This window comes from Polypterus senegalus, chromosome 6 (genome assembly GCF_016835505.1).
Source record: "Polypterus senegalus isolate Bchr_013 chromosome 6, ASM1683550v1, whole genome shotgun sequence".
Taxonomy (NCBI): Eukaryota; Metazoa; Chordata; class Cladistia; order Polypteriformes; family Polypteridae; genus Polypterus; species Polypterus senegalus.
Genome location: NC_053159.1, coordinates 37,766,383 through 37,779,431, shown reverse-complemented (window position 1 = coordinate 37,779,431; position 13,049 = coordinate 37,766,383). Strand labels below are relative to the sequence as shown.

At 38.1% G+C, this 13,049-nt stretch overlaps 1 protein-coding gene across 1 annotated transcript in view; it reads right to left on the bottom strand.

Annotated features, from left to right (window-relative positions):
• The window catches only part of mtor (mechanistic target of rapamycin kinase), a 108,252-nt gene that overhangs the window by 60,274 nt on the left and 34,929 nt on the right, over positions 1 to 13,049 (bottom strand). The window contains exons 6-17 of the mRNA XM_039755852.1: positions 9,961 to 10,095; positions 9,101 to 9,376; positions 8,914 to 9,022; positions 8,080 to 8,263; positions 7,673 to 7,801; positions 7,174 to 7,418; positions 6,737 to 6,952; positions 6,287 to 6,492; positions 6,038 to 6,160; positions 5,676 to 5,759; positions 5,441 to 5,533; positions 3,485 to 3,619 (exon numbers count right to left, since the gene is read on the bottom strand). Of these exons, the coding sequence (XP_039611786.1) occupies positions 3,485 to 3,619; positions 5,441 to 5,533; positions 5,676 to 5,759; positions 6,038 to 6,160; positions 6,287 to 6,492; positions 6,737 to 6,952; positions 7,174 to 7,418; positions 7,673 to 7,801; positions 8,080 to 8,263; positions 8,914 to 9,022; positions 9,101 to 9,376; positions 9,961 to 10,095 (1,935 nt within the window). The remainder of the gene's footprint in view (positions 1 to 3,484; positions 3,620 to 5,440; positions 5,534 to 5,675; positions 5,760 to 6,037; positions 6,161 to 6,286; positions 6,493 to 6,736; positions 6,953 to 7,173; positions 7,419 to 7,672; positions 7,802 to 8,079; positions 8,264 to 8,913; positions 9,023 to 9,100; positions 9,377 to 9,960; positions 10,096 to 13,049) is intronic.

The window sequence follows — 13,049 nt, the reverse complement described above, 5'->3', positions numbered from 1 at the left end:
TAAACATAGCTTTAACTTGACTCTGTCTTAGGTTTGGATCCACTAAATTGTGTGCTTTTTAAAAAAAAAAAAAACTTTTTTTTTTAATAAAAACTTAAAGTAAATGAATAAAACTTAAGTGTTATCCAACATTGAGAAAGATCTATAGAAACAGATCAGTTTTCAGTTTTTTTTTTTTTTAAATATTAAACAAGAGGCCAAAAGCCTAGTCTGAATGAAGTCCCAAGGTCCACCCTAACACACTATGAAGAGAATGACAACATTTTCTTGCAACAACTTGCAAATCAAGTCACTTGTCTAATAAAATAGTGCAAATGGTATAATCCAAAACTATTGAAATGGGTGCTAATAATTAGTTTTAGGTAATTTTTGAACACAAGGTTCTCTAGTGTACTGCTAAAAAAAAGAAAAAAGCAGTCATAAGAGATTCTTTCGTTACTTTAGCAGCAAGAGAACAGCTAAAGTATAGGTTAGGTGTGCGGTGCATTATAAACAGCAATAATTAAATAAAATACATACTGTCCTGGAGTGCCAGATCTTCAGTTTTTAAAATAATAGATACTTAAATTTTTTATTATATTTGCTCAGACAAACAAGATTAACTAACACTTTAAGAAGCAATTAACATCAAGCCATCTTTTCTTCCTAAATTGTACCAATAATCTATCACTTTAACACATGTGTTTCAACAGTTTGCTTCAGGCTGTGATTGATCAGAAACTTAGAGAAAAGTCAGATGGACAGCCAACTTATCAATTGGAAACAGAACTTTGACAGCCAGCCAATCAAATGTGTGTAACATCCCATATCAAGAAGCCCCACGTGGAAACTTAACATAAATACTGTATGGCTTGTCTGATAGACCAAAGGAGAAGAAAGAGCAACAACAAAAAGAACAGGCGAATGAGAAGGCAACTTCAGAAGAAGAGATCAAGAAACATGTGATGGTTTCATCTGAATGTCAGAGAAAGCGTCTTAAGAATAATGCAGATTGCCAAGTCAAAAGCTGTGCCAGGACAATTTCTAATTCTCCTTAAGCTTTTTCTAAAGACTATATCCAGGCTCTTACTATCAGTCTTATTTTCTACTAGCAAAAAACCCACGCTTCGCAGCGGCGAAGTACTGCATTAAAATTTTTATTAAGAAGAAAATGAAACCTTTTTAAACTGAGGGAAAATATGCCAATAATTATTTGTTAAGGATCTCTTTGTATACCACATTGTGAGTTCGGCCCTCCAGTTGTAATATGACCAAGCTGTGCGCTGAGCTTACTCTTGAGCATGCAACTTACAGTTGGCCATGTGAACAGTAATCTTGTTTCAAATCTCACAGCTTGAATTGCTGCTGTTATAATCGGTTTGATTTTCATGGTTTGTTTCAATTACGACAGTATTTGTAGGACTTGTGTTGAAGTGACATTCAGCATCTGTCAAGCGTTGTAAGCACACAACCGGTTTCATCAATAAAATCACATTCAGCTTTTGAGAGTGTAAACATTCATAAACATCAAAGTGTCCACTACTGAAATCGTCACCTGTCAATCTAAGATGTTTAAGAGGCATTGGCGGTTGTCGAAAGGTGTAAAATATTTGGCCATTTCGGTACACTTTAAGGTGACAACTGAACAATTCAGCGGCAGCCATCAACTCATATGCAGAACCATAGGTGAAGGGCTTAAGCATTTCACTCTTCTAGTGCTCCTGTGTAGTATAATTATCTCCTGTACCGTCATCAGTCCACACCTTGAACCTGTCCCAGTCATTCAATACATAAGACACAATGTTCCTCCGGATATTAAGAGTGAGCCTGATATGGCCGTGCAATATGTAACAAAGAGAATGGAAAAGGCAGGTGCCATCTCCGGGCATGGAAACCACTCAGTAAGTGACAGTTCTTTGATCGGTGGTGATCACCTCGATAGACATGTTAATGGGGGTACGGTTGGAATGATAAAGCAAATGGGTACCTAAACAATGTAAAGTAAGTGTAAAATACCTACACAATAACTATAATCGTAATAAACGAACAATAAAACAGCAGAGAAGCCGTGGATTAAATAAAAAGGCTGTAGTTATCAGCAAGGAGACGTGAATCCCGTGGCGAAGCAAGGAAGGGAATGTAGAGACCGGAGCGACGGACGGCCTTATATAGGCAGGCAGCCAACAACGTGGGAGGCCTTGGGATGGGGGATCCAACGCCGCCTCACACGGTGACCGAGCTGCAGGCTATGGACGTATATATGTACGTAAGTAGGATTCAGTTAGCGTTGGGAACCCGTGTACCAAATTTCTTGAAGATGGGCCCATAAGTAACAAAGACTGTTGAAAAGTTCAATATGGCGGCCGACAGTGGCATCATACCACCGAAACAAGTACGTACATTGGTTTCGGTTAGTTCAGGGAAGCCGCCTACCAAATTTCAAGAAGATGGGGCCATAAATAAGAAAGTTCAACATGGCGGACGTTGTTGACCGTTATGACCATTACACGTAGAATTTCGAAATGAAACCTGCTTAACTTTTGTAAGTAAGCTGTAAGGAATGAGCCTGCCAAATTTCAGCCTTCTACCTACACGGGAAGTTGGAGAATTAGTGATGAGTCAGTCAGTCAGTCAGTGAGTCAGTCAGTCAGTGAGGGCTTTGCCTTTTATTATTATAGATTATATCTTGCTTTATTTTGTTTTACTATTTTATGTTAATAAATACCATTTTGCTTTATGTTTTCTCTACTTTATTCTTATGTATAGAGTGAATCAAATAATAAACTGAAAATTAAGATACCTGTGTGAGGAGTTAGCCACGTTACTTGCTTACAAGGTTATCAAGGCTAAGAGGTGGCTCCTCAAAAGAAAGACAACTGCTGTAAAAGAAGGGCATATTTTGAATTCAACACAAATCATCCACTGATTATCAATTATTTGACCATATTCCAAAGTTAAAATCATCCAAAGTCACATTCATTTTTTATTCTCCATTGGGTTTTGAGTATGACTACATCTATTAACATTTGAGTGTGCTATGTCAGGAGCCAATTTATACTTTGATGGTGCAGTACAATCACATATCTGAAGATAACTGACAAAATCTTTGCAGCCTTAAATTAAACTCTTGACGTTTCACAGAATATTCTAATCACGGATTCTGTCAACTGATGCCAAACACCATGCATGCATGGATTTACTGAAAACTGCTTAGGAGGAATGTCTGTAGCATACTGAAACCCTATAAATTCAATCCACTTTCCAATTAATTAAATCATTATCCAGTATACTTTAGTGGTAAGACAACAAGTTTCTTTAATTCAAACTATTTTGTACTGTTAATGTTTTAATCTGCACAGTTATATAAAATTTACACTACCAAACAACTTGGCTTTTAAGGTGTAGTGTGCCTATTCTTCCATTATCAAACCGATAAGCTTTCATTGAATCCAGTCCTGGTTACTGCATTTACTTAATAAATGGACATCCTGTATAATTCACTTACTTCTCTACGAATTCCCTGGTTCTGCTCCGTCTTCAGGAAGTTTAGCAAAACCTCCAGCAGTGAAGGGTATTTGCGATATGGTTCCACCACATAGCCAGTGCTGGCAACCTGCTGGCCTAGAGTCCAGAGCGCCACCTGCATGAAGATTAGAAGTGGTGAGTAGGTTTACCAACCCCTCCATATGTAACCTTCACCAGTTTCAAAATACATTTTGTAAATTTGGTCCTGTAATGTGTCACAAACATGCAAAAAAGGAATTTAGGAACTTGTGTAAGTACTGCTTTTGCAGAGAGTTTCTAGTTTTGAGCAGTGGCTCTCATAGTACTAGGGTGTTGTACCATGTTAGACATTATGAATGTAGAGAAAAGCCAAGCAAAATGACACCTTTTATTGGCTAACTAAAAAGATTACAATATGCCAGCTTTCGAGGCTTCTTGCCTGAAGAAGGGGCCCGAGTTGCCTCGAAAGCTTGAATATTGTAATCTTTTCAGTTAACCAATAAAAAGTGTCATTTTGCTTGGCTTTTCTCTAGAAGTGGCTCTCAAAAGAGGTCTAAAACCAGTTAATTAGTAAACAACAAAGGCAAAAAAAGAATGGAAAGGTCAAACACATCTTTCACTTAAACGTTCCCCTCCAGAAGTAAACCCGACAGGTTATATTCTGGTGAACAGAATGGGTCTTCATCGGACAGTACCATGAACGGATTTTCAATCTTCTAAGTAGTATAAGAGATTGCCATAATAAATGTGTACACTGAGGTGCTCAGTACACTGACATAGAGAAAAATTGCTGTTCATGCAACAGAACACTAGTAAACAGGTGTCTTTAAGCTGCATGGTGTAACCGGAAAGCACTATAAGCTTTTTCTGCTGCTGTTGTGACTAAACCCTCCAGGCATGATAAGGCCAATGTGCAACTGTGTGTAGGAGTGCTAGACTAGGACACATTTATTTTCATGACTTCTCAGAAACGCCTGTAAGCTTTCAAAAGAAAATAGTCATTTGGAAACAGAACTGCAATTCCACTTTTCCTGCTGTCCCCTATAAAAACAGTATGATCAGATTTCCCTGAAACTATTTGATTCATGCAAAAAGTATTAACTTTATTCACTCCTAAAATATTCCAGACATTTTGGCACAGTTCCAACCTGAATCTGAAATCCCGGTGCCCTTCTCATTCTGTATGAAACTAACCCCAAAGCATTAAAAAATGAATTAGGTGGGAAATACTTCATTAGCAGTAGTAATAACTTTAGTGTGTGTTTGTTTGTTGTACTATGGGTCATTTACAGTGACAGTATAAGAAAGAATAAGCATCTGTTATTTCCAAAATATGAATAAGTATTAAAATGAATAATGACAATGTAATATGTCAAACACTTCCTGTGTGTTCCTGATAGCATAATATTTGCTGGGACTGACTTGATAGGTCATTAAGTCATTTCTACACAACTGTATTGTGCATGTACACTTTTGGCCACATCAACTAGGAATACAAATTTCAGCCTTAGAGGTCTTTCATATGGCTGTGGTCATCCCCAAGGAAACCCAGTACTGCTCCCTAATGGCCACCTGTAGGATGCAATTAAGTAAATATGGACACCTAGCCGTTATACTGTATAATGGCATTGAACAAACATGTCTATTTGTAATAAGCCACTACTGCCTTCCCTTTTGGAGTTTTCTAGGCCACTGGCTTGCTTGTGCAGCAGTCACACTTGGAAACATAAACCATTAGTACTGAGCACAACCTTTTGTATTTTTTCCTTTAGTTTTTGTATTAAGCTTCCAGTATTATTTCATACTGCCTTCTTCGCCTGGAGAACAATCTCTTGTACAATCCCTTTGTCACACTCCAATATCCTCTGTCAGTTTATAGAATCTATTTCATTTTAGTAGACCAAGCTACCACCAAATTCACCCAACCTGACTACGTGTATGTAGAGCATCTTATTACCTGTCTTTTTGCAAGAGATGATGAATCTTGAAGCATATCCATGATAATTGGGAAAAGCTCATCCATCCATTTCCTCATTTCCAGCCCACTCACCTGAAATCAAAAAAGGTGACCATGTGTTTTCTCGGCATTATGTTACATAAAGGCGCTATAAATTCACCTAATCATGTCCTCTCTTCTCTTCAAAATGTGTTCTGAGAAAGAGGGGATGGAGCCAAGCTTACAAAGGACATACCTGAGCAAGCTCTCCAATGGTTGCCAGCACACTGATCACCACACCAGGGTTTGGGTCAGGATCTTTAAGCTTGAGGATTAAAGCCTGGAGTACACATGAAAGAGGCAGTTAACAAGTGTGAGTAAAATGCCACAGAAATTTAAACTTAGAAATGGCACATTTTCTCATCAATTTAAATATAGCAAAATAGGGTCAGATGCATACACATACACTTCAGCTCCTGGACTGCATCAAGTCAAGGAACACCAAGGATAATGCTCCTTGTAAGAGTTGCCAGTAAAAGGAATGTATGCACTAGTGTTATATAGGGTTTGGCAGGTGTCCAACAAAGTAAACAATTACAAGGGGATGTAAAGATTTACCTTCAAAATGGGCTCCATGTACGGTCGAATGAGGCGAGGGGCATTTGAAACTAAATGGCCAAGCATGCGGGCACTCTGTTCCTTGTTTCTGCCAACACCGCTGTGCTCCAGTTCAGTTAAAATCTGCAAAGATATATAACCAGTGTTAGAAAACGTACCCTCTATATTCCCGTAATAGTCTTTCTTTCCTAGTGAACCTATGTCATTGTGGAGCCATCTGCTGGACGTGCTAGGAAGTACAACACTTACCTGAATTAGCATCTTACGTAGGAATGGCATCACAAAGGCTGGATTCATGCTGCTTAACCGGCCAATTGTACAAATTGCCAGCTCGCGGATCTCAAACACTTCATCATTAAGTGCCACAAAGAGGGCTTGCAGGTTCTCTGCCTGTGCCAAATGAGCATCAAAACGCTCATCCAGGGATGCCAAAACACAGTAACGAATATCAGGATCTACAAGTGGGAAAAGTTAGGGTCATTAGCAGCAGAGGAAAAGTGGATGGAGGGTGCAAGTTAAAATAACTCAGTGTTACACAGATGAAACTGAATTCACATTAAATGTCGCAAAACTCTGTTAATTGATAGCAATCATGTAGGGTCTGGCTTTACGAGTTCCACAAAGAAAAAGGCACTTTACAAGTCATCATGCATAAAGGGATATTATCTGAGAACAAAAACAGACATTCCAGATCCTCACCTGGGTCTGTGATTCCCACAACAAGCAATTTACTCAGAACGTCAGCCACCACCTGCACAGCTGTCTGGCTCACCACATGTCCATGTCCTCCAATTAGGTGTATGGAAGGTGTGAGGAGGCGGGAGCAAGTGCGAGCTGCCTCCATCCGAATCTCCTTGTGCTCACTGTTCAGAAAGTGGTCAGCACAGTGGCGGACAAACTGTGTAAGGGAATGCCCTAAAGGGAGAAAGACACCATATGAGAAAAGAAGTCAAAGTTTGTGGATTATAGATGGAGAACACAGGATTTTCTCTACACTGTACATCTTGCAGAAGTCAGAATGAAGCAATCAAAATAAGTTTCTGTTATGAGCACCTTATAGTTAAGAGAGAACTACAGAAACCAGAAGGCAAAAAATTGTTTAAATAATATTAATATGACTGCCAAATGTAAAGCACCTTCAAATTCAAAGCTTCCAAGAGTACGTAATGCCAATGTAATACTGCCCACATCACTGGCCTCAGGGAGGTTGCTCAGACTGGGTGAGGCTAACTGGTGTGCCAGTCCTCTAGGCATTCCTGGGTGTCTCAATGGCTTGTGCATTAGCACCAGGGAAAGCATCTTTAACAGGCCATCTTGGATGTCTTTCTTCAATTGAGGAATCTGGCGACTTAGGTCGTAGAGCACTGCTGTTAGAGCTGGGCTGCCAATGAAAGAAAAAAAAAGGAAGGACTTCAAATGGTTGTTTGCAAGATAACTAACCCTAGCCATGAAACTAGCCATATCAGCTTGATCCTTGTGATGCTAGAAGGTTAACACTTAAAAAACAATGATCTCTACATAAATAATGAATGTGTCCATTCCTGCCCATGGGGCACTACCAGACAGAAGCACATCAGATGATCAACAGAAACCGTATAGCACTAACTGTTGATAGGAAATCTTGTGTTGACTCACCTGAGGCCCACAGCCAGCATCGGCTCCAGCAGCTCTTTGATGTCTTGCTGTATGCAGGGCCCCATGGCACGTGACAGCATGCTAATGCATGTGAACACTGTCGCATCCACCTGGATGGTCTTCTGTCTCCTGGAATTGAAGGATATTCAGAGTGACACCATGATTAGGATTGGATTCTTTTATGAAGGGTGTTCAACAAAAAAAGTACCACAATATCAAATAAATGGTTGGGTAAAGTAGCCAAGGAAATAATGCATTTATTTTAAAGTTAGGAATGGCATCACCTCTGCGGATAAGGTTAAATTAGGGATGACACCAGTTACCAAACTTTTAATATCAAAAGTACAAGTGATCATGGAAACGGAGGATGTTGATCTCTGACCTAATACTTTTTAAGCCCAACATACTTATGAGCAAAATCCTTGGGTGGCAGGGCAGCTTTGATAATTTCCAGGACTTTGGGGAGATAAGGCTGGATCTCACTCCGGACAGCCACAACAAGAAGCCCCAAGGCTTGGAAAGCTGCTGTCCGTTCCTTCTCTTTCTTCAGGCAGCCAAGAAGGTGGCCCATTGTGTCAGATAAATACTGATCTAAAGTAAAATAAAAAGGCAATAATGAATACAGTGAACTGTGTGAGAAACAGACTAACACAGGGCTGGAGAATAACTTGAAAATAAAACACAATAAGAACTGTCAGAAGAATGGTTTGTAACATTCAATAAGTAGAAATGGTGTCTCAATATTCTCTGCCTCCTTTATAGAAATGAAAAACTACAGAAAATGACAATAGAAAGGGCAACAGAAAGGGTGCAGTTCAGATGCTAAAATATGACAAATGTAAAACAGATGAGAGAGAAGATCTAAATATGATTCAAAGCATGAAAACAGATAGTCAACACACTTGACTTTTATTGATATGACAACAATATTACCAGAGGACAGCTGATATGACAGAGTTAGGAATTTAAAGTGGTTAGAAAAGAAAAGGTGGCAGCACAGAGGCAAGTAGACCATAAGCAGGCAGCAGACACAGCAGTACCTAGGGAGCCGAGTTAAGAGAGGAATAAGAGGAAATAAATACAGCAAGTCTGAAGAAAGATGACAAATGGGAAAATGGTAGCCTGAGCTTACAGCACACACTATTAAAATAATTACAAAGGAGTTTAAAGCATGTATCTGTTTTTAGTGCTTAGCTACTGACAAAACAGATGAATTCATAACTTAAGGAATTGTGTTCCACCTGTAAAAGAGTGAGGCTGAAAAGCTGCCAGACGGGGTAGAAGGTTGAGGATGGTCATCTGTATCAGTGGATTCTTGCTAGTTCTATACTTCAGTACCCATCGGCAAACCTTAAAAGGCACAAGAGAGGCTTGACATTAACAAGGTGTAATATCATAAGGTAAACAAACTAGACTTGTAAAGCTCACTTGGTCAAATCGTTCTTCCATCAGCTCCCGGCAATAACGACTTTCCACCAGAGTAGATTTGTTGGGAATGGGAGCTGCACCAAAGCTCAGGATGTCCTGTGAAGAGCTGTAACCCAAAAGTCCCAGCAGAGCATTGGACTGCTGTGGCTGGACTGACTGGAAGCTGCTGAAAGGGGTTATGTGGCGTGGCTTTGCTCCAAAACCCATCAGATCCTTGACGTACTTATCGTGCACCAACTGTTGCTGGGTAATTTCTTCCATCTCTTCTCGTAGACGCTGAAAAAAAATGCACAAAGCAACTTTACCGAGTTGTTACATCCATCTTGTTTTCCACTTGTGTGACAAGGGATTAAAGTCAACTTATGATATCATATGAAGTAAAAAAGGTAAAATCAGACATATACTCCATTTTTATTGACACTGTGTTCAACACCTTTACCTGACATCTTCAAGGACCTTGGTTTAAGTCTTCGTCCAGTTACTCTCTGCACGCATTACGAACTATATTTCGATTTCTGTGTAGGTTTTGTTATTGTACTCATGTTCTCTCACATCTTAAACATGGGGTAGTTTTAGTTTAATTGATAACTCTAATTTGTGAAGGAATAGCATCCTGCACCATGTTGGATTTTGTGTTTTATCCAATGTTGCAAAGAGAGATTTCAGGTTAACATGACCCCACAACTGTTATAGCAAGATCTAAAACTGGGTTGGTTGGGCAACTATCTGCACATAAAGTGAAAAGTGCTGCACATAAAAATATGGCCACATTGCTTACTCCTATCTGAATCTGCTACATATGTTTCTAAAACATGGACTTCTACATTTTCCCTTTTTGCCATATAAAGTAACCAACTTACCTCTCCCTCCATACTGCTGATGCGTACTAGCTCATTCAAGATGAGCAAGGCTCCATGTGCTCGATCATCACGGTTCATGCCTTTTTCCTTGGCAAGGCTTTCATCAAAACCCTTCTCTGCTTCTTCAAAGGTTTGCTGAGAAAAGGAATTAAAACATTAAATTCAACCTGATATTCAAGTAACAGTTTCAATTTTACTATGCATCTCAGAGGGAAAAAAAAGAAACTGTACAAATGAAAAACCACCATTCAGCCATCTCCTTTGGTTAGGCAGCATTAAAGCTGTTCCAACATTTTATCCTGATATATTTTTTTTTATTATTTTTGAAGGAAACAAATTGCACACAATCAAGTCGAACTTATACAACAAATGACTTCATAGTCAAAGTAGAAAAATAAAGATGGGAAAAAAATTTTTATATTATATAAATATATCAGAAAAGGAAAGCAACAAAACAAAAGTCAACCCTCACCCTGGAATCCTGATGTTGTCCCGATATATTTAAAAGCATTTACTTCATTCCACATTAACTACATGATAGTTACTGCAAGTAGTAGTTTATTTAAGATATCTATGTACTCTGCACAAAGATGTGCTTCCTGCTTAATACCCACTTAAATAAATTTATATCACCACCAAACATCCACATACACACATGGTATACTGTAGACATATACTAAGCTGATCTAAACAAGCACAGCACCTATTGCAAAATCATAGACACATAAGACATATTGCAAATGCATATCTGCATGAATAATATTTACCAATAAAAAAACAAACTTGTTTGCAGCATCAGAGATAACCAAATAAGGAAAACTGGAACTAGGCTTATTTATTTAAGCATAGGAGTTGGCTGCTAACTAGGATAAACATTTTTTTCTGTCTGTCTTCTAATACAGGAATGTTTAATATAGAGAACAGCTGAAAACTAAGCCACAGCTTAGCTTTTTCAGTTTCACTGAATCCTTCTTTTCTGATGCCAAGGTCAAATACACTGATATACTGTTTTTTATATTTAACATCCTCATTTTTAAATTTGCCATCAAAGAGTGAAAATTAATCAAATTTGGTTTCAAAAGTGAATTTTTTTTTTACATCACCTGAGTTGGAATCTGGTGTCTATGAAAGCTATTTCAGCCACTGAAAGACTATCATGTTATGTCATGTCATTTTCGAACTTGCCTAATGCAAAAGAGGGTTGCTGGTGAGGCTGGTTTAGTTACAGTATTATTGGTAATATTGGCTATATCAGTTGTTTTCAGCATGCACATTAACAGGAAACCTAAAGCCTCATGGAAGTCACTTTCTGAATTGAAGATTCACGCCTCCCCCTCATTTCTTGATTAAGAGTCTTGTCTTCAGTTCAAAAATTCAATTAACATCAAGATTTAGGTTTCGTTTCCTCTTTGTGTGTGTGGATACATCAGAAAGTAACTACATAACAATATTTTACCAAACAAGCATGTGTTTTGAGCATAATGACTGGATAAACATGCAAATTGTACAAAATGAGTAACAGGAGATTTGTTTTTCCCCATGGATATTTTTCACATCATTTGCTGTTGTACAACATGCCTTCTATCATGTCATAACCTTCTTTCTCTCCATTCTGCATGAAAACATGAGATTAAAATTTTTTCTCGGCCACCGCTTGCCTGGAGTAAGTAGCACATCATTTTTGGGTGGAGTATTCCTTTAATCCTAAAATTGAAATGTACATTTGAAAGTTTTCAAGGCTGTCAAGAAAAAGTAATGGAAACTAGGAGACTGATTGTACATCAGACAGCAGGCACTATAGAAATTATATTTCATGACAAGGATAAAATCTGGATACACCACTATGATCTCAAAGTCCAATGAATAATAAAAACTACAGAAACATGGCAATTCTCCAACACCAAAAAAGTTTGTGGTCGATGCCAGTGCCAGCAAGAGCATGTCTATAGTTTTATGATGTGCATATTAATTTCTTGGCTTTAAAAGGTCCTGTACCGGGATGAAAAATGGTTCCTTTAACAGTTTGTTAAAGAAGACTTGTATTATTTAATCTATGCGAGGAATATAGGCTTACTTAGATATTATGTAGCTTTTCTGGGAGTTAAACTGTGTAAACAAGACTGTATTATGATTTTTAATGGTGTGTATTTAAATATTAATTTAACAGGCAATTGTCTTTTTGGATAGAGAGCTGGTTCAGCAAGCACATAACCATCACTCATAGGATGTCAACAAAGTATTTTTCAAGAGGGATGCATATACATAAATGAAAGGATATTGGGAGATATATAAATGTAGAAACACATACTAAGCTATTTTATGACTATTAGATTATACAAAAAAGTTAGGTAAACTGTGTTTATGTTTGTATGAAGGTATGAAATAAGTGCTTGGAACCTATTGTATTTAGCTAAAAGTAGCTTCACTGACAAGTAACAAGATGCTGATGCAACCATGGCTAATTCTTGCATAATCCACCACCAGGACACTTTATAATGAAGAGGATTTGTCAGATTAGCCACCTGCATAAGCATCCAAAATTCACAGGCATCACAACTGGCCTAAGATGAAAAAGATGCTGCAATGCCTTGCACCTGAAATAAACACCTCAGCTGGATTAAGAAAACAAAGACCATAATGGCAAAAAGCCAACTAAATATCTGAGATGAAGTTTGTCGTATGGATTTTGGTTGAATCATTTAGGTCAAATGCTTTCTTATGTTTTAACTTCTGAAGTTGAATATGCCTAGTTTCTCTGTAAACAAACATAAGTTTATAAACTGAAATTAACAAACATTTGTTGTTTCCACACTTACACTACCAATCACCAAAGCGCTGGAGGTTTTTATAGGATGAGGGATTGAGATACTTATCCAGGTTGTGAAGAATCATAGCCTAGGTCAAGTGGTTCTGTAATATAATGGAGAGATAACTCATTCAGATTTAGATCTTAAAGTGGGAGACATCCCTTGTTAAGGTATTTAGAGGTCAGTAATATAATGAGTTGTGCTTGTTCAAGTTAAACCCTTTAATGTTAGAGATCTGGGAACATGATCTTAGCAGGAGCACACTCCTGGCCTTTGTTAGAG